General features: G+C 40.6%; 1 protein-coding gene across 3 annotated transcripts in view; it reads left to right on the top strand.

Annotated features, from left to right (window-relative positions):
- Positions 1–27996, top strand: part of osbpl11 (oxysterol binding protein-like 11) — an 83979-nt gene that overhangs the window by 9212 nt on the left and 46771 nt on the right. For all 3 annotated transcript variants that reach the window (XR_011961704.1, XM_072579589.1, XM_072579590.1), the window contains exons 2-3: positions 17044–17112; positions 20847–21022. Coding sequence is in view for 2 of the 3 variants with exons in the window: in XM_072579589.1 (XP_072435690.1) it covers positions 17044–17112; positions 20847–21022 (245 nt within the window). In the remaining variant the exon portion in view is untranslated. The remainder of the gene's footprint in view (positions 1–17043; positions 17113–20846; positions 21023–27996) is intronic.

The raw sequence follows: 27996 nt of genomic DNA, 5'->3' as shown, positions 1-27996 counted from the left end.
ACCATGCTCTGTGTTAATTTGCTATTGTTGTTCCTTGTAATACAGTTGAGACTTCACTACATTAAGGTTTGTTCTGACTAAGATGGAAGAAATGCACTGTTTTTCTCTAGTTCCACCAATATGGCAAAAGTGAGGACTGCAGATACTGGTGCAGATGAAGAGCTTTTGTCCAAAATGTCGATTTTCCTGCTCCTCAGATGCTGCCTGACCTGCTGTGCTTTTGTAGTACCACTGATCTAAACTCTGGTCGTGAATATGGTCAGTTGTGTGCTTGCTTGCTATCAGACTTGAAATGAAAAGGTCCCTCGTCCAGGCTTTAACAAAAGTAAAATTATTGATATATTATGGAAAAAGCCAAGATGCAAAACTGGTTGACACACTTCATTTTATGGTATGAAACTATAAATGTTTACCCCTCTGAATAATCCAAATATGCGTACACACCCATATTGGTAAAGTGGGCATTGCATTTTTTTTTCTGCTGCAATTCAATTTGGGGAACGCAAAACACTTCTGGCAAATAGTTTAATTTAATTCTTTAAGACATAAACCAGATAAGTTTTGGGATCTTCAGATGGTTGTTGTTCTGATGCACACAAAGCTGGATCTCACCAAAACACAAGCAAATGTCTGAGACTTTTGCTATGATAGCAAGCTCAGGAAATGTCGTGGTGAATTTAGTTTGTGTGTGCAACATCTGAATACAAATTTCAAGCCCTTTAATGAATTTGAATGAGGAATTAGAAAGCAAGATGCTACAATTTTTTTGGAGAGGAAATACTTTCAGCAAAATAACTTTAATTTCTTTTGTGCTTTTAACATAAGGTAATGAAATGTTCCAGCTATCTTTACCAGATTAGATTCCCTACAGTATGGAAACGGGCCATTTGGCCCAACGAATCCACTCCTACCCTCCAAAGAGTAACCCACCCAGACCATTCCCCTACCCTACATTTACCCCTGACTAATGCACCTAACACTATGGGCAATTTAGCATGGCCAATTCACCTGACCTGTACATCTTTGGACTGTGGGAGGAAATCTGAGCACCCAGAGGAAACCCCCACAGATGTGGGGGGAATGTGTAAACTACACACAGGCAATTGCCTGAGGTGGGAATTGATTTGGGCCCCTGGCACTATGAGACAGCAGTGCTAACCACTGAGCCACCATGCAGCTTACATTATTATGAAGCAAAGTTTGACACCATAAGATAATGTTAAGGTAGCTGTCCAAAGGTTTAGTCAAAAAAGCAGGTTTATAAAGCATCTTAGAAGAGAAAATTGGATCAGTAGAAAGTTTAGAGCATGAATTCTAGAGCATGGCTATTCGTGGCAGGGCAGTTAAAATTGTGGATGCCAGAATTGGATAAATGCAGACATTGAAAGATTAAGAGGCTGGAGGAGGTTCCAGGATAGGGGTGAAATGTCATGCTGCAACTTGAAAGCACTGATGATGTTTGTAAAATTAGAGCAAGAACTGGGAAGCAAACGATTGCAAGGTTACGTGAAACAAAGTTTTGAATGAGTACACCTGATAGTAGAATGGAAGGATAGTTGCAAGAGTTCTGCAACTCGTGTATGATTCAGCGAAAAGAACTGAGACCACCATAAGGTGTAGGAGCATAATTGGGCAATTCGGCCCCTTGAGTCTGCTTCGCCTTTCAATTTCAGCTGATATATTTCTCAGCCCCATATTCCTGTCTTCTCCCTGTAACATTTGATCCCTCTACTAATCAAAAAGTTATCTACCTTTGTCTTAAATGCACTCAATGACTTGGCCTCCATAACCTTCTGTGGCCATAAGTGCCACGAATCACCACCCACTGGCTGAAGAAACTGCTCCTCATCTCAGTTCTAAAGTATGGTCCCTTCATTCTGAGCTGTGCTCTCAATCCCAATCTCTCCTCTGGGTGGAAACATCTTCTCCATGTTCACACTATCAGGCCTTTCTGTATCCTGTAAATTTCAATAATCCCCCTCATCCTTCTAAACTGAAGTGCAGACCCAGAATCCTCAACAATTCCTTGTGTGACAAGCCCTTCATCCCAGGATCATTCTTGTAAACCTCCTGTTGAATCCCTCAGAAGCCACAAATCCTTCGGCACCTAAAATTGTTCACAATATTCCAAATGTGGACTGGCTAAAACCTTATATGGCTCAGCTATACATCTCTGCTCCTGTATTCTAGTCCTCTTGAAATGAATTCAAACCCTGTATATGCCTTAACTAGCTGATAACTGACCTGCACATTCACTTTAACAATTCTGAACTAGGATTCCCAAATTTCTGAAACCTGGCTGCATTTGGAAAATAAGGTAGACAAGCAGGAGGCTGGACGAACACAGCAAGCCAGACAGCATCAGGAGGTGGAGAAGTCAACGTTTCGGGTGTAACTCTTCAGGATTGGCGGTGGGTGTAAGGGGGGTGCGGCATGCAAGGTCATGAGGTAGTGATTGGTGAATCCAGGTAGAGGGTACGACCTGGTTGGTTGATGGGAGGAATGAGTCTGGTTGGTCAGAGGAATGGAATGGAAGGGAAGAGAAGGGAGATTATTTAAAGTTGAACTCAATGTTGAGTCCTCTGAGCTGTAGGTTGGTGAGGCACAAGATGAGCTGTTGTTCCTCTAATTTGTGGTCTGATTTGCTGTGGCAATGCAGGAAGCCAAGGATTGTCATATGTGAAGGGAGTTGGAAGGGGAATTAAAATGGGAGGTGACTGGGCTGTCAGGTCAGCCTCTGCGGGGCCTGGCCGAGATGCTCGGTGAAACGTTCCCTGAGTTTACGTTTGTTCTCCCCAGTGTAGAGAAGACCACATCAGGAACACTGCATACAGTGGTATGTAAACTAGGTTGGAGGAGAGGCAATTTAACCTCTATCTCATGTGGAAGGACTGCTTGGGGACTTGGATGGAGGTGAGGGAGGTGGTGTGCTGGCAAGTTTTGTATCTTTTATGGTTGCAGGGGAAATTACCAGGGCTTTGGGGGGGTTGGTGGGGAGAGTGGCATGAACCAAGGATCTGGAAAGGGAAGGAAGAGAGGGCTGGGGAGGAGAAGATGTCCTTGGTGAGGTTGGGGTTGGTGCCTTCCCACCCCAACTTCCTTCTTCCCAGCACCTTCCCTTCCATTCCTCAGATCACCCTTTCCTTCCAGCTATCAACCGGACTCATTCTGAACTGCTGTGCTCTTCCAGCACCACTAATCCAGAATCTGGTTTCCAGCATCTGCAGTCATTGTTTTTACCTCATTCTTCCCATCGGCCAACCAGGTCATACCTTCTACCTGTGTTCACCCATCCCTACTTCATCACCCTACTTGGTCTCTACACTGACTCCTGCAGAGCTTCACAAGTCAGTGGGTGTCATCCTGAAAAAACATCCCTTCTGCCAGTCAACCAATCCGCTATGCGTGCCAGTACCTTGCAGCAGACATAGATTCCCATCCTGTTTAGCAGCTTCCTGTGCAGCACCTTGTCAAATCCAAATTAATTTGGTCCACTGGCTCTCCTTTGTCTAACTTGCTTGCTACCACCTCAAAGAATTCTAACAAATTTGCCAGGCATGACTTACCCTTGATGAAGCCCTACTGATCTAGTCCTATTTTACCATTCACTTTCAAGTACTCAGAAATCACATCCTGAATAATGGACTCAAATCTTGACAGAGATCTGGCTAACCAACCTGTACTTTCATGTATTCCATCTTCCTTTGTTCCTTAAATAGCCTCTTTCCATTCATTTGGGGCCCTCCCTGACTCCAGTGATTCCTGAAAGATCACTACCAATGTCTCCACAATCACCTTAACTAGCTCCTTCAGAACTTTGGGGTGTAGTCCATCTAGTTCACGTGATTTGTCCCCCTTCAGACTTCTCAGTTTCCCCAACATCATCTCCTTAATGCTGGCCACTACACTTGACCTTGCCTGCTGACTCTCCTTGAAGCTGTGGTATGCTGCTGATTTATTCCACTGTGAAAATTGATGCGAAGTACCTATTCAGTTCATCCACCATTTCTTTGTTCCACATTACTACTTCTCCAGTATTACTTTCCAGCAGGCCAATGTCCACTCTTGCACATCTTACCTTTCATATATCTTTAAAAAAATTCTTGCAATCTTTTTTAAACTACTAGCTAACTTACCTTCCTATTTCATCATCTCACTCCTTATTACTTTTTTTAGTTATCCTCTGCTGGTATTTAAAGGCTTTCCAATCCTCTGGTTTCCCACTAATCTTCACCACATTGTATGCTTTTTCTTTTGCTGTTATGCTCTCCCTGCCTTCTGTTGTTGTCTTGCCCTTCCCTTGGTGTGTTTCTTCTTCCTTGGGATGAATTTCTGCTGATCTCCCGAATTACCCTCAAACTCCTGCCATTGCTGGTCTACTATCTTTCCTGCTAAATTCCCCTTCCAGTCAACTCTGGCCATCTCCTCCCTCATGTCTTTGTAGTTACCTTTATTCAATTGTAATGCAGTTAAATCTGATTCCAGTTTCTCCCCCTCAAACTGCAGGGGTGGATTCTATCTTATCATAGTCACTGCTCCCTCGGAGTTCCTTCATGTTAAGCACTACAGCATTAAATCCAGAGCTCCCTGTTTCCTACTGGGGTCTACCACCAGCTACTCAAAAAAAAATCTGAAACTTTCAGGAATCCTTTTCTTGAGATCTGCTACCAACTCCATTTTCCCAGTCCATCTGCATATTGAGGTCCCCCATGATTATTGTAATAGTGGCATTCTTACATTACTTTCTGTTTCATTTATTTTCTTCCCCACATCCTGATTCTTGCTTGGAGCCCTGTACATAACTCTTGTTAGGGTCTTTTTTTTTTCCTTTGTGGTTCCTTACCTGTACCCACATTTTTTTTTTGCCTTCCTACACTTTTATCACTTATTAAAATCATCTCGCTATCACTTCTTGCAATCAATTTAGTTTCACTTGTACTAACAAGGTAACCCTGCCACCTGTACCTATCTGCCTGTGCATTCGATTGGACATATATCCATGGATATTTAGTTCCCAGCCATGATTGCCTTGCAGCCATGTCTCTGTGATACCCATGACATTGTAACTGCAATTTCAATCTGCACTAACATCATTTACTTTGTTTCATCTTCTGTATGCATTTAAGTACAACATTCTCAGTCCTGTGTTGAATGCTCCACTTCTCATAGTTGTCCCCACATCTACTGTGTCTGAAGTTAGATTCCTGACCCTTTCCATACTCTGTCCTAATAATTGTTCTGGAAACTGTAAGAGCATCTGCTTAGCCCTCCCCTCCTTTTTAATTTTTTCCATAATTTTCCACGTGGCTGAACACCCCCATGCATTCATGCACATGCATGTGTGCTCACATGAACACATTACAGAGGAACATCAATTACCTGAATGACACAGGCGAGGCGAATTGTGTTTGGATAATCGAATGCCAGATAACACAGTTTAGCCAAGCATCAGGACCTTGCAATCTTGTTCGGATAACCCGAGTTCTTCTGTATTTAGTTTAAAGTCCTATCCACAGCCCTAGTTATATGATTTGCAAGTAGTATCCTCTCAGCATGATTCAGTTAGTGCCTGTCCCATTGGAACATCCTTCTCTTTGCCCAGTTCTGGTGCCAACATCCCATAAATTCAAACCAAATTCTCCCCAACAAATCTTTTGAGTCACATATTTACCTCTTTAATCTTGTTGAGCATGTGCCTGTTTACTTGTGTCTAAGGTGGTCATCTGGAGCTTATATCTTTTTTTTTGTTTCTGCTTTATAATTTTAACACGGGTGGAGTTTGCCATCATTGCAGATAATGCAATAGGTAATCAATCCCAAACAGAAACTTTATCATTTAGCTGTGCATTTAGTCCTTGGCAGATGTTGCTGTGTATTTTGCATTTAAATAAATGTGAGTGCTAATAACACTGTTATTTTCACAGCAAGATCTCATCGATTATGTTTACTAACTAGTTGACAGCCATCTTTATAAATTTTACATAAGTCTAACACAGTGAGTGTGTGCATGTATGTATTTTCTTAGACCTGTCCTGACATGAGTATCTGTCTTCAGATTCCAAAAAGCTAGGCATCCTTGATCTCTCTAATTAAATAGTTAGTCGTGTGGAAAGCAAAAATAATGTCCCATATGGCACAGTATGCATAACTTTAGTGCTGTAGAGGAATCTTATTCTGTATCATTAACTATTCCAGGTTAATTGTGATAATAGGTGCCTTTCTCCAATATTAATAAAAACCTCCCAAATAAAAGTTTGCAAAAGATCTTAATTCATTCTTGTTTTACAGTGAAAATGTTAACCTCAGCTTTCTCATATATTTGAAAGTCTACAAAGTAATTTGTCCATTCACAAATGGCATATTCTGATACTGAGAAGGCTTTATTCCACTTTCAATGAGCTTTATAACAGTCTGACCTTGGATCAGTCTAGAACCTCTTGACCCTATAAATGGCTGGGTTAGATAATTGAAAATGCCACACTATTATTCAAGGAGGCAGGGAAAAATCAGATTACCACATTTTGTTTGCATGACATTGTGGCAAAAGTTAATAGGATCTACTATCAGAGACAGCAGTTGAGCTCTCGGACAAATGTAGCATGGTCAGATGGAATTTGCATGTATTTCAGAAGCGATTAATTCATTGGCATAATGAAGAGTGTGAATACATGTTGTCTTAATGGACAGAAGATGTATGATTCGGAAGGAGATGTGAGCATAATTTTGAAACCATCTAAACTTTATGGCTGTTAGTTAGCTGGGAGGTAAGAAATTAATGTAGGATATAAAATGTAACGTTTGATTAGCAAGATGTGAAAATGATCTGTACTGGGAATTCATCTCACCATGCGTTCATTATTTGGGGTGCAACTAGAACTAAATGAGGATTAAAGGGTTCAATAATAATGCCATATTGGAAAGCAGAGAGTGCAACATTCACTTATATAGCATACTTAATAAAGCATCCTAAAATCTCTTTAAATTTAATATGCTAATACTGTGTATGAAACCTTAGTACTGTTTAATCAGTAGGTATATTTTGCTTTCCATCTTCTGAATTCCAGATTGTTTGAGTATCAGAATTTACTTTAAATATTTTTTTCTTAAAATTGCTGTGATTCTGGCACTTGGAAATGTTTATGGAAAATGCTATTGGCTGACTATTTAAAGGAACTTTTTTGTACAATCTGATTAAACCTTAGTGCAATTTTATTTTAAAATCTACCATTACATAAACTGATTTGCTGAATTATTTTCATCTAAAGGAATGATGTACAGCATACAACTGTTCATTTAGGCTGCATTTATCATCAACACCACTAGGCAGAGCAGTTAGTACACATGCACAGCAACACAGCGTCACTGTTTTGTCATTTGGAATTGACAGAATGGCAACTACCTATCACGAAGATGGTGTTGCCCATATATTTCCCATGATGGAGCTTTTAAATATGGCCCTGTTTCAATGAACTGGTCAGTAATATTTTATTTTAAACACTTCTGTAACAAGAAGCAATCTTAGCAACACCATCGTCTTCACACAAATACCAAACAGCTCTGTTCGCAGGGGTGTGGTGGCTCGGAGAAAAAAAAAGCCTTTGGATTCAGATTTTTATGTTATGCTCTTTGTATTTATTTCTGTTTGGGTGCTGTTTTTCTTGTTTAAGTTCTGCTAGTTTTGACTAGGTCTTAGACCACATTTTTTCTCCTTTTTTTGTGAATCTTGGGTTTCTTTGCTGCCACCTTCTTAGCAGCTGTTGCTTTTGTCTCCTATTTTTGTTACTTCTCATGGATGCAACAATACTGCCAGGCACGCAGATTCTTGCTGCAACTGACCGATCAAGGAGGTCTTTAGCCGTTTTTTGTGGTTCTCTTTGGTATTGGGAGCACAAAGTGTTTAAACTCTTGATCTGTATTAAAATCCTACGGTTGTAGTTTATTGCTGCAGTTTCTTTTGCAGTCACGTGTAGTGCCAACTTAATATCGGAGCATAAACATTGGGATGTGCCATTATTGTTGGTAATTTATTTCTAAATTTAAATTGTTGTGAAGCTATAATTGAATTTGTACTATTGTGCATTTTTATCTCAAAGATAGGCTTGTGGCAGAGCATTAATCCTTTTGTGTGTTCACTTTATTTTGTAAATCCTTTAATACTACCCTCATTATATAATGAAGGAAATGACAACCAGCAGATTATTTCACTGCATCAGCAGAAATGGACAGCATGCTAGCAAACTGGACAACCACGTTTAGATGAATCTTTCATTTGTTTTGGGATGTACCTTCCTGATTTTATAAAATTATTACCTGTCTAGAAAATGTGTGGATGTTTTTGTACTTGAAATCTTTACCTGGTAGTGAATAGAAAGATGTGCTGGTGAAGCAATAAGGATATAATTCAGACATTAAGTTGTTCAGATGAAATTTAGACATTTTGGCTTTTCACTGGTTAATTGCCCATCTGTTAATATTAAAATGTAATAATTATTCATTCCTGTAATCTCCAAAGATCAGTGAAAAGCTAACAATAGAGTTTGATTGTCAATCCTTTAACAGCAGTAGCATCTTCTGAGATTTATGTAGTATCTTTAATGTAGTAAATCTCCCAAGGTGTTCCATAGGAGTGATAACAAACAACCTTTAATACTAAGCTGCATTAGGAGATGGAGGCCGATGATCAGAAGTTTAGATTTTATGAAGCACCCATAAAGGAGGGAAGAGTTTGCGAGCCATTGCCGTTGAGGGAGGGAATTCAGGGCTTAGAACCTTGGCAGCTGAAGACACTGACACCAATGTTAGGGTAGCTGAAGTTAAGGATGCTTAAGAACGCTGGAATTGGAGGAACACAAATCTTGGAGAATTGTAATGTTGGATGAGATTGCAGTGATAGGGAGGTGTGAAACCATGGAAGGATTTGAAAGCAATCTAAGCAACCTATAATGCCATCCTTTTTAAAATGGTTCCATGCTTTCTGCTCTCTGACTTTCCAGGTTTTAGTGATACTGTAGTTGTTGGCATAAAAGTCAATCATTGAAATTGTAATGATCCTTTTAAAAACAAGAGTCAATGTATATGCTGAATGTAAAAGTAAACTAGAAACAGACAATCCACAAGTATATGCTATCTGAGCCAGCGTTCCAGTGCATTGACTTTTTCTTGTAAAACTGGATTATGTTCTGCAATATTGTTAGATAAATGATCCATTAGCCTATGGAAGGAATGCAAGTAACGCTGATATTCATTGGTAGCTGGTTGGCTGATTACAGACAAAATGAACACACTGCCAAAGGGTTAACTTCTGTTCTGGGATGCTGTTTCACAGGTGTACATCATGTTCTTGCATTTCATTCAAGTTGTATGCGACTTAATAGTTTTAAAGCATTTTAAGAATAATTTTGTTGATATCCAGCAGTGGCTACTACATAGATAAGAAGGGCCAGCATTTATATATCTTGCTTTTCACAACTTGCAGACAACCTTAAGAGTTTCATAGCCAATTGATTTCTTTTTAAGTGCTGACACTGCTTCTGTAGGCAATTATGTGCACAGCAGTGTTCCACAACCAGGAAATGAAATAAATGATCAGTATATTTTGATGAGGGATAGATCTTGGGCTAAGATAACAGAAAAATGCCCTTTCTTCCTTGTACCATGTCGTGGATTTTGTTTTTAAATCCATGTGAAGAGAGAGATAAGGCCTTGGGTCAATATATTTTTCAAAAAGTCAGCATGTTTGCCAACACAGCATTCCCTCAGTGAAGCAGGAGTGTCAACATAGATTTGTTCCAAACCTGTAATAAAAGCACACAGCTGATAAAAAGGCAAGCATGCTATTGATAAATTTGACAATTATTCCTTTAATAATTCACCCACTTCCACAACACATTGAACCAATTGTCATGATCAATGCATTTCCCATTACGGAAATGCATAAATCCTGCATACGTAGGGTAATCTTTAGTTTTGATTATCGTAGCAGTTTTTCAATATGGTTGAAATGTAAATATGGCATACTCTACCTTTACCTTTATCCCCTCTCCTAAAGGCAGTTGCTGATTTACTAGTAATTCCAAATATTTGGGTGGTTCTTCAGCAAAATGTATCATTATTTTATTATAAATGTTTTCTTTGGTTACAGTTGATCTGACATAACTTTAAATCAACCAATTCTGGTAATCTTTACAACTGTTCCAGTTATTACTAGTCGATGATCTGTACTGTATCTTTGTTTTCAAACAGGCAGCATTTGATAGGCTATGAGTATGTCTTTTAGCTTCTTGGCCATCTATAACTGTGTCCCTTAATATATTTTATAATCAGCCTGTTCAGAGATGTCATTTATACATTTCTTGAGCAGGTGGAACTTGAACTAGTCCTCCTTGCTCAGAGATAGGGACTCTACCATTGCTCCACAAGTGCCCTCCGGAGCTTTTGCACAATTGTTTGTAAGATGTCCCAGTAAGTACACATGTACTACTAACCCAACAACTACAGTTGAACCGTTTGTATAGGAGCACATGTGAATCCATAGTTAATGTCCACCAAATTTAGATGAATGTGAGGTGCTGCGTTTTGAAAAGGCACATCAGAGCAGGACTTATACACTTAATGGTACAGTCCTGAGAAGTGTTGCTGAACAAAGAGACCTTGGAGTGCAGGTTCATAGTTCCTTGAAAGTGGAGTTGCAGTACGATAGGGATAGTGAAGAAGGCATTTGGTATACTTTATTGGTCAGTGTCTTGAGTAAAGAAGTTGGGAGATCATTTTGCAGCTGTACAGGACATTGGTTAGGCCACTTTTGGAATATTGTGCAGTTCTGGTCTCCTTCCTCTCGGAAAGATGTTGTGAAACTTGTAAATCTTTTCTGAACCCTTTCGAGGATGTTGCCAGGGTTGGAGAATTTGAGCTATTGGGAGAGGCTGTTTTCCCTGGAGTGTCTGAGGCTGAGGGGTGACCTAATAGAGGTTATAAAATAAACATGGAGAAGGTAAATAGACAAGGTCTTTACCCTGGGGTGCGGGAGTGCAGAACTAGAGGGCATAGGTTTAGGGTGGTGTGGGGGGGGTGAATTTAAAAGGGGCTCAGGTGCAGCATTTTCATGCAGAAGGTGGTGCATGTAGGGAATGAGCTGCCAGAGGAAGTGGTGGAGACTGGTACAATTACAACATTTTTTTAAAAGGCATCTGGATGGGTATATGAATAGGAAGTGTTTAGAGGGATATAGGCCAAGGGCTGGGTTTAGAGAGGATATCTGATCAGCAAGGACAAGTTGGACTGGAGGGTCTGTTTCTGAGCTGTACATCTCTGACTCTGTCTGTATATGATTAAGCAGTTGACAGAATTAATTAAGTGGGTGGCACAGTGGTTAGCACTGTTCCCTCACAGCCCCAGAGACCCGGGTTCAATTCCTGCCTCAGGCGACTCACTGTGTGGAGTTTGCACCTTCTCTCTGTGTCTGCGTGGGTTTCCTCCAGGTGCTCCGATTTCCTCCCACAGTCCAAAGATGTGCAGGTCAGGTGAATTGGACAGGCTAAATTGTCCATAGTGTTAGGTGAAGGGGTAAATGCAGGGGTATGGGTGGGTTGCGCTTCAGCGGGTCGGTGTGGACTTGTTGGGCCGGCGGGCCTGTTTCTACACTAAGTAGTCTAATCATAGTCTAATCATATTGGAAAGTTCTTGCAATGTCCCTAACAATGAGTCAGGAGGCCTCAGTTCAAGTCCTGCCTGCCCCAGAGTTGTATAATAACATCACTGAACAGGTTCATTCGAGATTTTTTTTAAAATTGGGATAGTCTCAGAAGATAGGATTATGAAAAAATATAGAATTAATATTGACCTTTCCAACCAATAGAAATGGGGCAGGTAGAGAGAAGCTGTCTGTTCATCTTAATATCTCAAACTTCGATCAAATCATGCCTTAATTTCTAAATTCTAGGAAATGCAGCATTCCTCCATTGCATCTCCTTGTAATTTTCCTGTCAAGCTTACATATTGATTTGGTAAATCTAATCTGCATGCTCCCGACTAGTAACTCCTTCCTCAGATGTGGTGCCCAGAACTACTCCATTTTGTTTAGATGTGACATAACTTCTACTGTTTTATCATGTGTATAGGGTATACCAAACATTAGTCTGTTACTTGAGTTCAGGGTGTTTTCCTCAAAACTCTATTTACAATATGCTATTCTCTTAGACCTTTATAATACTTCTGTCTCCTTCCAGAATTCTGTGACTAATCAGTCTGATCTCATTCTAAGGAGTCACATGCTTCGAATTCTTCCTTTCCACAGACTGAGTGAGTGTTTCTCTCTCTGAGGTAGTTGTATTGATCTGCCTTTTCTGAGAAATAGTTCCACTTGTCAATGATATCAGTATGTGATATTTTTTTCAGAACATCCCTTCATCTGTTTTTTGTCCTGTTTGATCTCAGTTGCTGTGTTTTGTATGCTTGCAGTGAATTGGCATAGATATTTGTCTCAATTAATTGTGTTTAGTAGTCTACTGAGAATTAATGAAGCTCTTTCCTTTGAACTTAATTAATCCATTCCCAAGCAGTTCCTTGGTCTTAATTGAAATAGTAGTAATAACGGTTCTCCCTTCTTTGGCTGTTCATTGCATCTCTTGTATTGAGTGTGAAATACTTGACCATCAGACTGACTTCTGTAGGCTTGTATGACACTTTGTCATGCCCAATTGAGATCAATCATGACCATACTAAATGATGAAGTAGGCTCGAGGGGCTGAATTGCCTATACCAGAACCTTGTTCTTGTGCTCTTAAGCCATCAATAATATGTCTATACTGCTCAAAGGTCTGCCATATGGTAAAATCGGTGTGCAGTTGATTAGGTTATTTTGAGATTGTGTTTCCTGGTTTTAGACAGGTACCCCGGTTCCAGCCAGCGCAAGCATTCTTCCTGTCTTCACCCTGTTGAGCCCTGTAAAAATTTTCTGTTTGAATGAAATTACTTCTAATTTTTTCTAAACATGAGAGAACAATGTCACGGTCATCAATCTCTCTCTCAGGACATAGTATGGAGAACCTTCATTGTACTCCCTCTCTGGAAAGTCTGCAGTTCCTTAGTATGCTGCATACTTTTGTTCCATTTTGGTGAGTGATCTAGGAGCACAGTAAACTGAGCTGTGCTTTCCACCTTTCTGCACCTAAAAGAGTACTGCCACAATCTTATTGAAATTGCATCAATTGCTATTAAGAACAATCGATCCAGATAATAGAATTGAAGGATCCTGATAAATTCAGTAGTTTTTTGATTTTGTCAAATGCTGTTTCATTCTAACACCATTGTTGATTCTCCTGGAGTAGTTGTATCAAAGGCTCATTTGCTTGTGCAAAGTTTGTAAACTTTCGCTGCTGGTTTCTGATCCACAGGAAGCTTGGTGATGTTTCTTAGTGGCAGATGTTCTTTGGCCCAGTTTTCAAGACATCTATTCTGATTCTAGTGGCCTGGATTTTGTGTTGAATAACTATTTTTCTTGTTTGTGCAAGCTCACACTTGGCATTCACTGTTAAGCCTGCATTCTGAAGCACTTCCATAACTGTTGTAATTCTTTGGTTAAGTTCTTCTTTTATGGATGACATGCTAATATATATATCCATGTGGCACATTATCCCATCATTGTCTTCCAATGTGTTTGATATTGGCTTTTGGAAACTCTCACATGTGGATGCAATTCCAAAGTGTAACCGGTTAATGCAATAATATATAAAGCTTAATAAAGGTAATCGGCTTTCTCGAGTCTTAAGTCAGAGATAGTTGCCAGAAGTCAGGGTTCACACCCAGATGGATGAAGAGTTTTTTTTTTCTGACCTGTTCTTTACATGTTCCACTGTTCAACTGAAATTAGGAGTACCCAGGTTCTTGAACCATTTGGGTTTGGAACGTAACCATTTCTGAACACCCTCTCTTTGATATTATAAAATGTAAACTTTTTAGCTGAGCATATATTCTATTTCTTCCTTGACTTTATCTGAGAATGTATGCGATACTTTCCTTGGTGTATACAAGCATATTGGATTTGCATTACTTCTGAAAATAATATGGCACCTTGTGTTCAATTTTCCCAACTTTTCCAAGATGGTTGGCAATTATCTGTGAAATGCGCTTTCTTGGTCTATATCTGAATCAATAGCTAATCTTGTGAATTAGTTTCCGGTTTAAACGTCCATTTGTGCTTAATCAAGAACATTCTTAGTTCTGAATGATTGACGTTCTGTTGCTCTGCTTTTTGGCCTCTTCCTTATGTATCCTCCAAAGTCTTTGACTTTTTTGTCAGTCATGAATCTGTCTTAATCATCCTTAAAAAATAAATCAATAGCAATGCCTCCACTGCTCTCGAGGGAAGAGAATTCCATATACTAACAACAAACTGTGGGGTGAAAAAATGCTCCTTGTCCCCATCTCAAATGGGAGATGCTTTAGTTTTTAACCTGTGTCCCTTGCGTTGCTCACGAAGGGGAACATCCTTTCACCATCCACCCTGCCAAGTTCCCTCAGGACCTTCAATGTTCCAGTTAGATCGCTTTTCTTTCTTATAAATGCCAATGGGTTCAGACCCAACCTTTTGTCATTTGACAATCCCTTCATCCCAGGAATTGGTCAAATGGACCTTCTCTAAACTTCTAATGCAATTATATGGTTTACTAAATAATGGGACTGAAACTAAATGCATTATTCCAGATGTGTTCTCACTAATGTCCTGTACAACTGTAGCTAAACTTCTCTCTTTTATATTCAATTCCCCTTGGAATAAATAACTACACTTCATTTGTCTTCCTAATCATTTGTTGTATGCATGTACTAACTTTGATTCATTTATCAGGAGAACCAGATGCCTGTGTACTGCAGAGTTTTGCAATTTCCCTACACTTAAACAATGTGATTGTGGTCCAGTGATCAGTTTACCATAAGTTTTTGGGTGTACAACCATTAATCCATCCCAAGATTGTGGCTGAGTCAGGAGAAATATTATGGCTTGGCAATTTGGCATCAAGTACAATCTTTTGAGTTGATGAACTTGACCTTCCCAAAGATGCTTAGGTTATTTTTGTGTGCACTGACTATAACCCTGTATGATGATTGTGACATCTCTCTACTGAGCATCCTAGGAAAAGCCAAAATTGCATATGTTGCCCTCACCAAGCTGAATACATTAACCCTGAAAATTTGTGTGATTTCAGATCTGGAAGAGCTACAATATTTTAATTACCATCTGAACATCACAATTTAATTATTTGAATAACCATACCAAAGCAATACTTGGCGTTTCTTTGGAATTGGTTGGCAATGCTTGGGGCTTAAGATGTCTGGACTTGAATAAGTGAGAAATGAAATAATAGTGAAATAGTGTATACAGAGGAGCCTCTGTTATCTGAGAGTGTTGGAAAAGCACAGCAGGTCAGGCAGCATCCGAGGAGCAGGAGAGTCAATGTTTCGGGCAAAAGCCCTTCATCAGGAGCATCTGCACCCCTCACTTTAAACTCTGTTATCCGGCATTTGATTATCTGCATTTTGGATTATTCAGACAAGATCGCAAGGTCCCAGTGCTTGCCTAAACTGTATTATCAGGCATTCGATTATCTGAACATTCAGTTATTTGAACAAAATACTCCCCGCCCGAGGTGTTTGGATAATTAAGGTTGCTCTGTACTGCCAATTGTGATTACAGAAATTAATGATGTAATTTTCAGCACATTTTGGAGACTTATTTGCAGCAATGAATTTCTATCTATGTATGACGCAAGGTTGATTGAATTAAATTCCATTAGTTCTCAGCTTATTCTGATGACTTGAGAAATAAAACTTCTAACCACTTTTGCTTCTAGCACTAACTTTAAACTAATGCACTCTTACTGATTCAAGAAATAATGTTTTACTGATTCTCCTTTTCATCCTTACAAGCTTTACAACACAGCAACTAGACTGTCTTTATTTTTCACTTTTTATTTCCAAGTGTCTCATTTCATCTTGGTGCCATTTGATTTAAACTGCAGTTTTTTTTTCATTGCACGAGTAACCTTTCTTTATTGGAGTGCCTAAGAATGCCCATAAATATTTCAATTTAAAGTATATTTCTGTTTTCTACTTTTTTATCCAAAACACCCACCTAATTTTCTGATCTGTTGTATGCCTCCTTCTAATCTCCGATCTTTGTTCTTATTGAAAATCAATGGTAGCTCATAATGAAGATCAAGACCCTTGGCGGTTGGAGGGGTCTCTCTGTTCCATGAATGGTCAATAAGCACTCGCAATCAGTCTGGTTTCTTTAAGACTTCATTCTTTATTTCTTCATGTGGCCGGGCATCTGGAAACAGAGGTTATACACTTTCGTGTTCCTCAGAGGTGGTGTGCACATGGCTTAAAACAAAGACATTTTTATACTTTGCTTAAAGAAAGGTGCAGGTTTTGATCGCATAGTACATTCAGACAATTACCAATCAATACATGATATTGCTTTATTTGACAGTTACTTGATCTAATGATATTTCCTGGGAAGCAATTTTATTTTCCAACACTCATGCCATCCTTACCTCACTAACCGAGCCTTTGCACCTGCATCTGAAGTTCGGTTAGGATGGCCAGTAATGTCTTATCTAGTCTAGTTATTTCTGTGCTGTAAAGGAGCATTGTCTGCTAATCTCTATTGAAGCAGACTGTGGTTAGTCAATAATGCAGCTATAGCAGAATTGTCAATTTGCAGCCTAGAAGCCATTTTGTCATGTTATTTGCATTGAGAAGCCATTTTACTGCCTTCTAAGTTATTAAGAGCATCAGTTAAGCGGTTGTTCCTGACAACAACTTGTTACCTCAGCCTGTATTCGGGTTCAGATCCTTAATAGCACAAGTTTCAAGGATTAATCGCTCTTAAAATTTTCTAGTGTTCGAAATGCAAAATATTATGGTTGCCTCAATGCTTTGATATTTTGCGTGACTGAAGTGAAATGTGTGATCTTAGGTTGCACTCGGTTTTTTGGTTATATGGATTCACATATCACCGCTCTCTCTTTTTTTTCTGGCTTACAGTGATCACATGGAAAATGTACATGGATATTTGATGAAATATACAAATCTTGTCACAGGCTGGCAGTATCGGTGAGTTCATTTAGCAGAAATTATGAAATAGTTAAGTACTTCAATTAACCTAGATTGCTTTAATGTGTAAATTTGTGGTGGTGCAATGCAGTTTTGGCTTTACCTGTGTTTCATTCATTCGTGAAGCCTAATTGAAATTGTGCTTACACTATAATTATTGCAAAGCTGTATCTTATCTCTACAGTGTTAGCATAAGTCAGACTTCTGATATAAATGTTTCTTTTTAATTTGGAAAAAGTTGTCCTCAAGTCATACAGCATGGAAATACAGACCTTTCAGTCCAACTCGTTCATGCTGACCAGTTTTCCTAAACTGAATGAGTCCCATTTGTTTGTGGTTAGTTCACATCCCTCTATTCATGTACACGTCCAAATGTATTTTAAATGTTGTAATTATGCCTGCTTCTATCACTTCTTCTGGCAGCTCGATCCATTTAAACACCTTCCGTGTTTAAAAAAAATGTCCCTCAGGTCTGTTTTAAATCTTTCCCCTCTCACATTTAATCTATGTCCTCTAGTTTTGGAATTCCCTACTCTGGGGAAACGTTCATGGCTATTCACTTCACCTGTGCCCCTCGTGATTTTATGAACCTCTGTAAAATCTGTTTTTATCAACTAGCTCAATTTGCATAATGAATGTAAGAATGCATTTGTTGGAAGATTGCATCTGTGCTTTGGTCATAAAAATAGTTGCTGTTTCAAATTATGGTTATGTCAATTGAGACACTTATAAAACAACTTCATCTTATTTAAATATTGGCCAAGAAAGTACTTTCAAAAAGTCAAGTGGGGTGGCATCTGGAGTGAACTGCATTGGGTGGTGGATGTGCATTAATTATTGCTTTCAATGGTAAATTGGATAAACATCTAAAGATAAAATGAAGATTATGGAGAGAAAATGGAGTTGGGCTAGATTAACAGCTTTTGTGGAAAGTCTGTGTGCCTCCATCTGTGCAGTAACCATTTTATTATTTTAAAATGTGGCTTAGTTTTCTAATATTCAAAAGAGAGATGGAGAAGGTTACAAAGATGAGGGTATTTTTAAATAAACCTTTTACACAATACATGAAGTGATTTCAATATGGATGAGAATTTTACATTTTCAATATGTTGAAAGAATGGAGTCAATAGAGGTCACCAAGGATAGAAATAAAGAGCCAGACATGGAGCAGAATAGGACATTGATTTGGTCTGGAATCATAACGCCAACACTATTTTAAGTTAGAACAGTAATATAATTTAAAATACATCCACAACTTATTTTAACAAACAGAATTAATATGTTGTAAGCATGAGTAATAAACAGTGATCAAACATCCCAAAAGCACATCACATAGCAAATGCAAGAAGGGCAGATCCCACAGAATTCTCATATCTCCTCCTAAATTTACTGATACATTAATTTGGAGGTGCCGGTGTTGGACTGTGGTGTACCAAGTTAAAAATCACTCAACACCAGGTTATAGTCTAACAGGTTTATTTGGAAACACTAGCTTTCAGAGTGTTGCACCTGTTAGACTATAACCTGGTGTTGTGTGATTTTTAACATGATACATGGTTATCACATCTCAACAAACTTCACAAGAAAATGCAATTCTTCACCTTTGCTGATCTGATCTCCATTCTTAATCAAGGAATTTTGTCACCCGCGTCCTTGATGACTGTCCCTGATCTTGTGTATACCTCTCGGACTTCAAAAGCTGTACTCTCTTTATTCACAATTTTAACTTAGCTCTTCACTAAAAGCTAATTTCACCAAGCTGACGGCTGCTCCTGAGTTTTCTCTGTAAACTCTATTCCCGGAACCGTTTTTCAGTGATCTCTGAATTGTCCCAAGTGACTTCTTAAATCCTTGCGGTGAGCCCAACCCCTACCACAAAGCAGATTTGAATGACAACGTCTAACCACTGGAATTGAGTGTGTTCTAAATTTTAAATTCCAAAGGTGGTGTTTTCCCTGAATTTCACCTCCACACAGACAACAGAAAACAAACTCTAGTTTGAACATTGAAAATAGGAGATCATTCAGAGGAGCATTAGAACACGTGTAAAACATGGCGATAACAAAGAAACAGATTAAATAGTTGATAGATTGATGTGATAGCAATGTTACAGGTGAAATTGGCTGTTAGGGCATATTTCTATGGTCATTTTTAATCATCCTGTTCAGACATATTGTGGTATACCACTGGAGCAGGTTGGGTTTGAACCTGTCTGGCCCAGATGCTAAGCCCACTACCACAGTGCTATAGGAATCCTCATATTTATGCTTATCGGGATAGAGACCTCCAAATCTTTCTCCACTGAGTCAAATCGTGGTTAGTGTGTTCAACAACATAATTCTTAAGACCATAAGTATGAGTCGAAATGTTGATTTAATAAGTAACTTGACTAAACCTTAACAGAAAAGAATGGCTAAAATTCCTCATTGTGGTATGGATTGTTTGTGGGCAGGGTATTTTGTACCTCATTCAGAATTTTAAAATTTTAAAAGTTTCTATATTTGTGATTTATGCATAGGTGTTTATGTTGTTGATAACATAATATGCCAAGCATATATTTGCAAGTGGTACTTATGCTCCATGAGATAGTGGGAACAACATTGAATCCTTGTTTAGCCTCAACACAATTTTAACATTTCATGAATCCAAACATTTGAATATTACATGTTGGGATAGCTTCTTAGAGAAGTAATTAGTGTACCTAATAAATACAACATTTGTTCACAAAACTAGGTAAGCTTTAGTACTGTGACTTGATTTATTTGTTTATTCCACTGCATGGAAAGGGTAAATAGACAGGTCTTTTCCTTGGGGTGTGGAAGTCCAGATCTAGAGGGCATAGGTTGAGGGTGAGGGGGTCAGATTTAAAAGGGACCCCAGGGGCAACTTTTTCACGGAGGGTAGTGCGTGTATGGAATGCGCTGCCAGAGGAAGTGGTGAATGCTGGTACAATTGCAAGCCTTTAAATGGCATCTGGATAGGTATATGAATAAGAAAGGTTTAGATGGATATGGGCCGAGTTCTGGCAAATGGGACTGGATTAGGTTAGGATATCTTATGGACGAGTTGGACTGAAGTGTTTGTTTCCGTGCTGTACATCTCTATGACTCTACATCAAAGGAAAATTCTCTCTCAATCCAGTACTTTCAATAATGTAATATTTTAATTCAGCCTTAAAATTAAATTCAACTTCTGAAGAAGAGTCCAACTGGACTTGAAAGGTTAACTCCATTTATCTGTCCACAAGTGTTGCCAGACCTGCTGAGTCTTAAGTTTTTTTGCAATCATGTTACCTTTCTTTGGTATCATGGTTGAATTGATTGCCCCCTCCAACATTTGAGTATGTTATTTAGGCTGATAAAAGGTGCAGATCGGAGAGATCGGCATTCTCAAAGTTGACTTTTGGATTAGGTATGAAACTGTAAACCTGTGTGATGGTTCAGTTGATGTAAAAGGTAGATTTTGTGAAGAAGAGCTCTTCCATTATCAACCTAAATACAATCATTGGCTACAAGCTTATGTTCCTATTTTTGGAATCATGCTGTGCATGTTAAATGAACTTGTGCGTTAAATGAAAGTAATTTATCACTTTTCAGTTTTTGATATTTCCCCAGTTTCAGCATAAACATAAGTTCCTTTCTGCCCTTCGTTAATGTGTGATTTTCCTAATTAGCAAGCAAGCTGCTATTGTTTTAGTCCTTTGTAGTGACTGTCTTTATTTGTTCCTCCACCAGATTCTTTGTTTTAAATAATGAAGCTGGACTACTAGAATATTTTGTCAATGAGCAATCCAGAAATCAAAAGCCAAGAGGCACTTTGCAGCTAGCAGGGGCGGTCATCTCACCAAGTGATGAAGACTCTCACACCTTTACAGTTAATCCTGCTATAGGAGAACAGTATAAACTAAGAGGTACAATATTAAGGATGCTGCTTCACTTTTTTTTACATATATTGCTTTGTGCTGTTGAGACTGTAACTTGTTACAGCCATTGTATATGGGATGAATTTTTTTGTAGCTGAAGCAGAACAGTAAACATCCTTGATTGGGTTATGCCTCCCAATCTGCTCGGGTCCGCAGCACCCATTACCCTGTGGTATGATAGAAATTTTGGGTGCTGTACACTGAAGTTCAACAGTACAAGTCGTTCTGTTATAACGCATGTTTCGTCGATGCAAATCCACGAACACGAGTGACGAATTGGGGACAGTTTGTACAGTGCAAATTTTTAAAAGGTGTGTTGGGTGTATCGCGATTACAGTGCTAACACATTAAGAGCTGTTTCTAAAGTGCAGTTTTTCTATAATATGGGGTTGCACAAGAACACAACCATGGTGTTATAGAACTGACCATATTGAGTGTTGTTTGGCACTAGGAGAGGAGAGAATGGGATTTATTTTGCCCATATTTCTTTTCTCCATGCTTCTAGCTTCACATTGTTGTTTTTAAAATGTTGCGCACAAAATGAAAATGGCCCCTGTGTTGAAAGCAGCTTGTCTGCTTCATACCAAACAAATTAAATGTTTACAGAAAGCAACACATTTTGAAATGCAAAGAGGTTAATTGTTAAGTCAAGTTAAATATCAGCTTATGTATTCCTGATGAAGGGCTTTTGCCCGAAACATCGATTTTACTGCTCCTCAGATGCTGCCTGAACTGCTGTGCTCTTCCAGCACCACTAATCCAGAGTTAAATCTCAGCTGTCAAGTTTATCTTTGATCCCAAAAGGGAAGGCCTTTATTATTAGGGGCATTGAACACAAGCAAGGGGGTTATGCTGAACTTGTATAGGATATTGGTTAGAACTCCACAAGTATTATATCCAGGTTTTGGCATCATAGTTCAGACAGGCTGTGAGCATGTTGGAACAAGAGCAAGAGATCTACAAGAGCCTTTCCAGGGATGGGCAACTTCAATTGTAAAGATAGTCTCAACTTCTCCAATCTATTATTTTTGAAGAAAAGTTCTCAAAATCATGGGGACCTTAAACAGAGTACAGTATATAGAAAACTTATTCCCATTCATAAAAGGATTGAGAAGACACAGACTTAAAATAATTTGCAAAAGAAGGAAATGAATTGTGAGAAAACGTTTTCACACAGTGAGCAGTTAGAGTGTAGAATGAATTTACAGCCTGCAATTGTGGTGGAGGCAGGTCCAATTGAAACATTAAATGACTTTCAGTATAAGCAATGTTTAGGGTTAAAAGTAAATGACACTGTCATAACGTTCATTCAGAGAGATGTTGCCAAATTAAATGCCTTTTGCACCGTAACAGTTCTCTGATTATGGGGCATCAACTTGTGTCGCGCATAAACATGAACCATTGGTATGAGTGGCTGCCATTTTAAATTGTCAGCAGCATCCAGTACAAAGAGTAGGCATATCTTAAGCTCCTGCACATTTTTACAAGACAGTTTATCACCAGCTTGATCTGTTGCAATGAGTTATAGGATGGAGTGAGCAAGGCGTGCATTTGAACATGAAAATTAAGATTGCGTCTGAACACGAGTATAGTGTGTTGCGGCTATAAACCTGAATCAATTATATACAGGCAAAAACATGTCCTTTGAGACCTGAAAATTGACATCTTGCATATCTGGTTGACATATATGCTGCAGTTTACTGCATTTGTACTCTTGCCTATTGATTTGATTTTGTTATATGTTGAAACAGTCACTTTATTAAAAGTGGGAATAAGAATTTGCCATTCAGGTAGATCATGGCAGAATGATACTTGATTATAATTTATCTGACTGTGATCTATATTCTTTTATGACTTATCTTATAAAATTCTATTTGTCTATTTCGTGAAATCTCAATTGAGCAGCATCGTTGGCCTTTATATAGAGAATAAATTCCATTCCAGAACTCTTCTACCTTTTTGTGTGCAATGAAGCTTCCTGGTTTCACTGTCAAATTGCTTCCTATTCGTTTAAGAGCCCTTGTTCTGGTTTAGTTCTTTGTTCTGGGAGATGTAGTTTCTGTTTCAACAATATTGAATTCCTTTATCAACTTAAATGACCTTGAGCCACAATGGAACCTTCTAAACTGAAGGATTTGCAAGCGAAGCTTATGCATTTCATGTTCGTTAAATATCTTGCTTGCTATTGTAATTCCCCATCCATTTTGACCTCAGACTCTGATACTGTTCCAGTGAAGCTTTTGGGCCAGAACTGTTGAATGTTTGATCATACATTTCACAACTATCTGGTCTGACCATCAAATTTAACAGTTTGGGTTGGTAACCACTATTCCCATACTTTCTTTCTGCTTTTCTACTAATCATTCCTGCCTCCCATGTTCCCATTGACCTACCTGTAATTCTTTCCTTTATTCTCCACATCTGTAATGTTTTCCAGCTTCGAAAAGCCAGAAATATTGTTTTCTCCACAAATGCTGCCTCGCCTGCTGAGTATTTCTTATATTTTCTGTTTGATAAAGTTCATGGGTCCCTTTCATAGTTGCCATGTTAATTCAATTTCATGTGTTAATTATGTAATACATGTTTTGACCTGCATGTGTTTCACATTTGTGTGACTTCACATTTATCTATATTATATGTTTGCTGCCTTTGTTCTGTAATTTCTATTCAACTTTTATTGTTTTCATTTGCCTCAGGTTATAGCATGCATATCATCGCAGTTGGCTCAAGCTCCATTCCATGTATTTAAAGTACAATTCAGGCTGAGGCTTTAATGTAATGCCAAGTCAAACCCAGTTATTTGGGTTGTCTATTTGCTCGCTGAGCTGCTGGTTTTGTTTTCACTTATTTTGTAACCATGCTAGGTAACATCATTAATGAGCCTCTGAAGCGCTGGTGTTCTGTCCTGCTACTTAATTGTATCTTGGTCTAATGTGGTGGGTGGTATCATTTTCGGTTCTGTTTCTGAGAGATTGGTAAATGGAGTTGAAATTTGTATGCTTGATAATGGAGTTCCAGTTTGAATGTCAGACCTCCAGGAATTCCTGCACGTATCTTTGTTTGGCTTGTCCCAGGATGCCTTAGCGTTTACAGGAATGCCACACACACACTGACCAGATGTTTCAACGACAAAAGCAACCATCCCAACACCTATAAACAGAGCTGCATCAGGACACTATTTAAATGAGCCACAACACACTGCAGCACCCTGGGCCGAGGCGAAACCCATATACAACGTATTCAGGGACAATGCTTACCTGATTTGTGCAGTCTGCCAATTCCTGCACAACAGACCCAAACAGGAAAGCACAACACGCCCAGAGACTCTAGTCACCTTACCATACATCAAAGACATTTCGGAGACAACCACCAGACTACTCCAGCCCTGAGACATCATGGTAGCCCAAGAACCTAATACCACACTGTAACAATTACTGATGAATGTAAAGGACACTAACTACAGCGAACAAAACAAACGTAATGTACAAACTACCCTGCAAGGACTGCAGCAAACAATATATTGGACAAGCCGGCAGGAAACGAGCCACCAAAATACATGGATTAGTGGTGCTGGAAGAGCACAGCAGTTCAGGCAGCAACAAACGAGCAGCGAAATCGACGTTTCGGGCAAAAGCCCTTCATCAGGAATAAAGGTAGTGAGCCTGAAGCATGGAGAGAGAAGCTAGAGGAGGGTGGGCATGGGGAGAGAGTAGCATAGAGTACAATGGGTGAGTGAAGGAGGAGATGAAGGTGATAGGTCAAGGACGAGAGGGTGGAGTGGATAGGTGGAAAAGGAGATAGGCAGGTTGGACAAGTCCGGACAAGTCAAGGAGACAGTGCTGAGCTAGAAGTTTGAAACTAGGATGAGGTGGGGGAAGAGGAAATGAGGAAGCTGTTGAAGTCCACATTGATGCCCTGGGGTTGAAGTGTTCCGAGGCGGAAGATGAGGCGTTCTTCCTCCAGGCGTCTGGTGGTGAGGGAGCGGCGGTGAAGGAGGCCCAGGACCTCCATGTCCTCAGCAGAGTGGGAGGGGGAGTTGAAATGTTGGGTCACGGGGCGGTTTGGTTGATTGGTGCGGGTGTCTCGGAGATGTTCCCTAAAGCGCTCTGCTAGGAGGCGCCCAGTCTCCCCAATGTAGAGGAGACCACATCGGGAGCAACGGATACAATAAATGATATTGGTGGATGTGCAGGTGAAACTTTGATGGATGTGGAAGGCTCCTTTAGGGCCTTGGATAGAGGTGAGGGAGGAGGTGTGGGCACAGGTTTTACAGTTCCTGCGGTGGCAGGGGAAAGTGCCAGAATGGGAGGGTGGGTCGTAGGTGGGTGTGGACCTGACCAGGTAGTCGCGGAGGGAACGGTCTTTGCGGAAGGCGGAAAGGGGTGGGGAGGGAAATATATCCCTGGCGGTGGGGTCTGTTTGGAGGTGGCGGAAATGTCGGTGGATGATTTGGTTGAAGCGAAGGTTTGTAGGGTGGAAGGTGAGCACCAGGGGCGTTCTGTCCTTGTTACGGTTGGAGGGGTGGGGTCTGAGGGCGGAGGTGCGGGATGTGGATGAGATGCGTTGGAGGGCATCTTTAACCACGTGGGAAGGGAAATTGCGGTCTCTAAAGAAGTAGGCCATCTGGTGTGTCCTATGGTGGAACTGGTCCTCCGGGATGGCATTTTTGCAAGAGATAGGGTGGGAAGAGGTGTAATCCAGGTAGCTATGGGAGTCAGTGGGTTTGTAAAAAAGGTCAGTGTCAAGTCGGTCGTCACTAATGGAGATGGAGAGGTCCAGGAAGGGGAGCGAGGTGTCAGAGATAGTCCAGGTAAATTTAAGGTCAGGGTGGAATGTGTTGGTGAAGTTGATGAATTGCTCAACCTCCTCGCGGGAGCACGAGGTGGCGCCAATGCAGTCATCAATGTAGCGGAGGAAGAGGTGGGGAGTGGTGCCGGTGTAATTACGGAAGATCAACTGTTCTACATAGCCAACAAAGAGACAGGCATAGCTGGGGCCCATACGTGTGCCCATGGCTACGCCTTTGGTCTGGAGGAAGTGGGAGGATTCAAAGGAGAAATTGTTAAGGGTGAGGACCAGTTCGGCCAAACGAATGAGAGTGTCAGTGGAAGGGTACTGTTGGGGACGTCTGGAGAGGAAAAAAACGGAGGGCTTGGAGGCCTGGTCATGGCGAATGGAGGTGTAGAGGGATTGGATATCCATGGTGAAGATAAGGCGTTGGGGGCCCGGGGAAACGGAAGTCTTGGCGGAGCTGGAGGGCGTGGGTGGTGTCTCGAACGTATGTGGGGAGTTCTTGGACTAGGGGGGATAGGACAGTGTCAAGGTAGGTAGAGATGAGTTCAGTGGGGCAGGAGCATGGTGAGACAATGGGTCGGCCAGGGTGGTCAGGCTTGTGGATCTTGGGAAGGAGGTAGAACCGGGCAGTGCGGGGTTCCCGGACTATGAGGTTGGAAGCTGTGGGTGGGAGATCTCCTGAGGTGATGAGGTTCTGTATGGTCTGGGAGATGATGGTTTGGTGATTGGGGGGGGGTGGGGTCATGGTTGAGGGAGCAGTAGGAAGAGGTGTCCTCGAGTTGGCGTTTGGCTTCAGCGGTGTAGAGGTCAGTGCGCCAGACTACCACTGCGCCCCCTTTATCCGCTGGCTTGATGGTGAGGTTGGGATTGGAGCAGAGGGATTGGAGGGCTGCGCGTTGTGAGGGTGAGAGGTTGGAGTGGGGGAGGGGGGACGACAGGTTGAGGCGGTTAATGTCCCGGCGGCAGTTGGAAATGAAGAGGTCGAGGGCAGGTAATAGGCCAGCGCGGGGTGTCCAGGTGGATGCAGTGTGTTGGAGGTGGGCGAAGGGGTCCTCGGAAGGTTGGCGGGAGTACTGATTGTGAAAGTAAGCTCGGAGGCCGAGGCGACAGAAGAATTGTTCGACGTCACGGCGTGTATTAAATTCGTTGATGCGTGGATGGAGGGGGATGAAGGTGAGTCTTTTGCTGAGGACTGATCGTTCGTCCTCAGTGAATGGGAGGTCTGGAGGGATGGTGAAAACTCGGCAGGGCCGGGAGCTGGGATCTGGTGCGGGTGTGGAGCTGGGAGTGGGGTTGGAGCCAGTACCTGGAGTGGGTGTGATGGTGGGGGGAATGGGGGTGGAGGCATGAGCTGGGGTAATGTTGCCCTCGGGGTTCTGGGGTGTGGGGATAGATGACCAACTGTCACTAGTATCCAGAGACACAGCCGAAGAGGGGCACCAATTCACCTGGGACAATGTATCCAACTTGGGACAGGGCAAACAAAGACATGCACAGGAATTCGTTAGAGGCCTGGCATTCCAATCAGAGTTCCATTAACAAACGTATAGATTTGGACCCTATTTATTATCCCCTCAGAAATGGAACCAGAAATGATACCACCCACCACAACAAACAAAGACACCAAGTAGCAAATGGGACAGAAAGCCAATGCTTCACCGAAGGCTCACTAATCATGTTATCTGGCAAGATGATGAAATATCTGAAAACAAACTCTCAAGCTCAGTGAGCAAACCAACAACCTGAGCTACAAATCTTCTACAAAATGCCAGTTGTTATTTACCTGTGGTATTGAGCATAAAAAGCACTGTTTGAAAAAGGAAGGAGAGTGACTATAGTTCTTAGACAATGTATCTCTAGCCATTGCCATCAGAATAAAAATTGGTCATTTATTTCACTTGCAGCCTGAGGTCTTACTGTGCATATTTGCTGCCATATTTGCTTTCATGATACCAGTGTCTGATCTTAAGAGGTTAGCTCAGTTGGCTGGATTATGATGTGAAGTGATGACAATAGCATGGGTCCAATTCCTGCACTACTTGAGATTACCATGAAGGAATCTTATTCTCAACCACTCTCCTCACCTGCCGTGTGGTGACCCTTAGGTTAAGCCACCGTTTGTCCTCTCTCTTTAATGAGAGAGCAGTCCAGTGGTCTGTTCGGACTAT

This window comes from Chiloscyllium punctatum, chromosome 10 (assembly GCF_047496795.1).
Source record: "Chiloscyllium punctatum isolate Juve2018m chromosome 10, sChiPun1.3, whole genome shotgun sequence".
NCBI classification, from domain to species: Eukaryota; Metazoa; Chordata; class Chondrichthyes; order Orectolobiformes; family Hemiscylliidae; genus Chiloscyllium; species Chiloscyllium punctatum.
The sequence above is the reverse complement of the archived record's forward strand: the minus strand, read 5'-3'. Positions and strand labels throughout refer to the sequence as shown.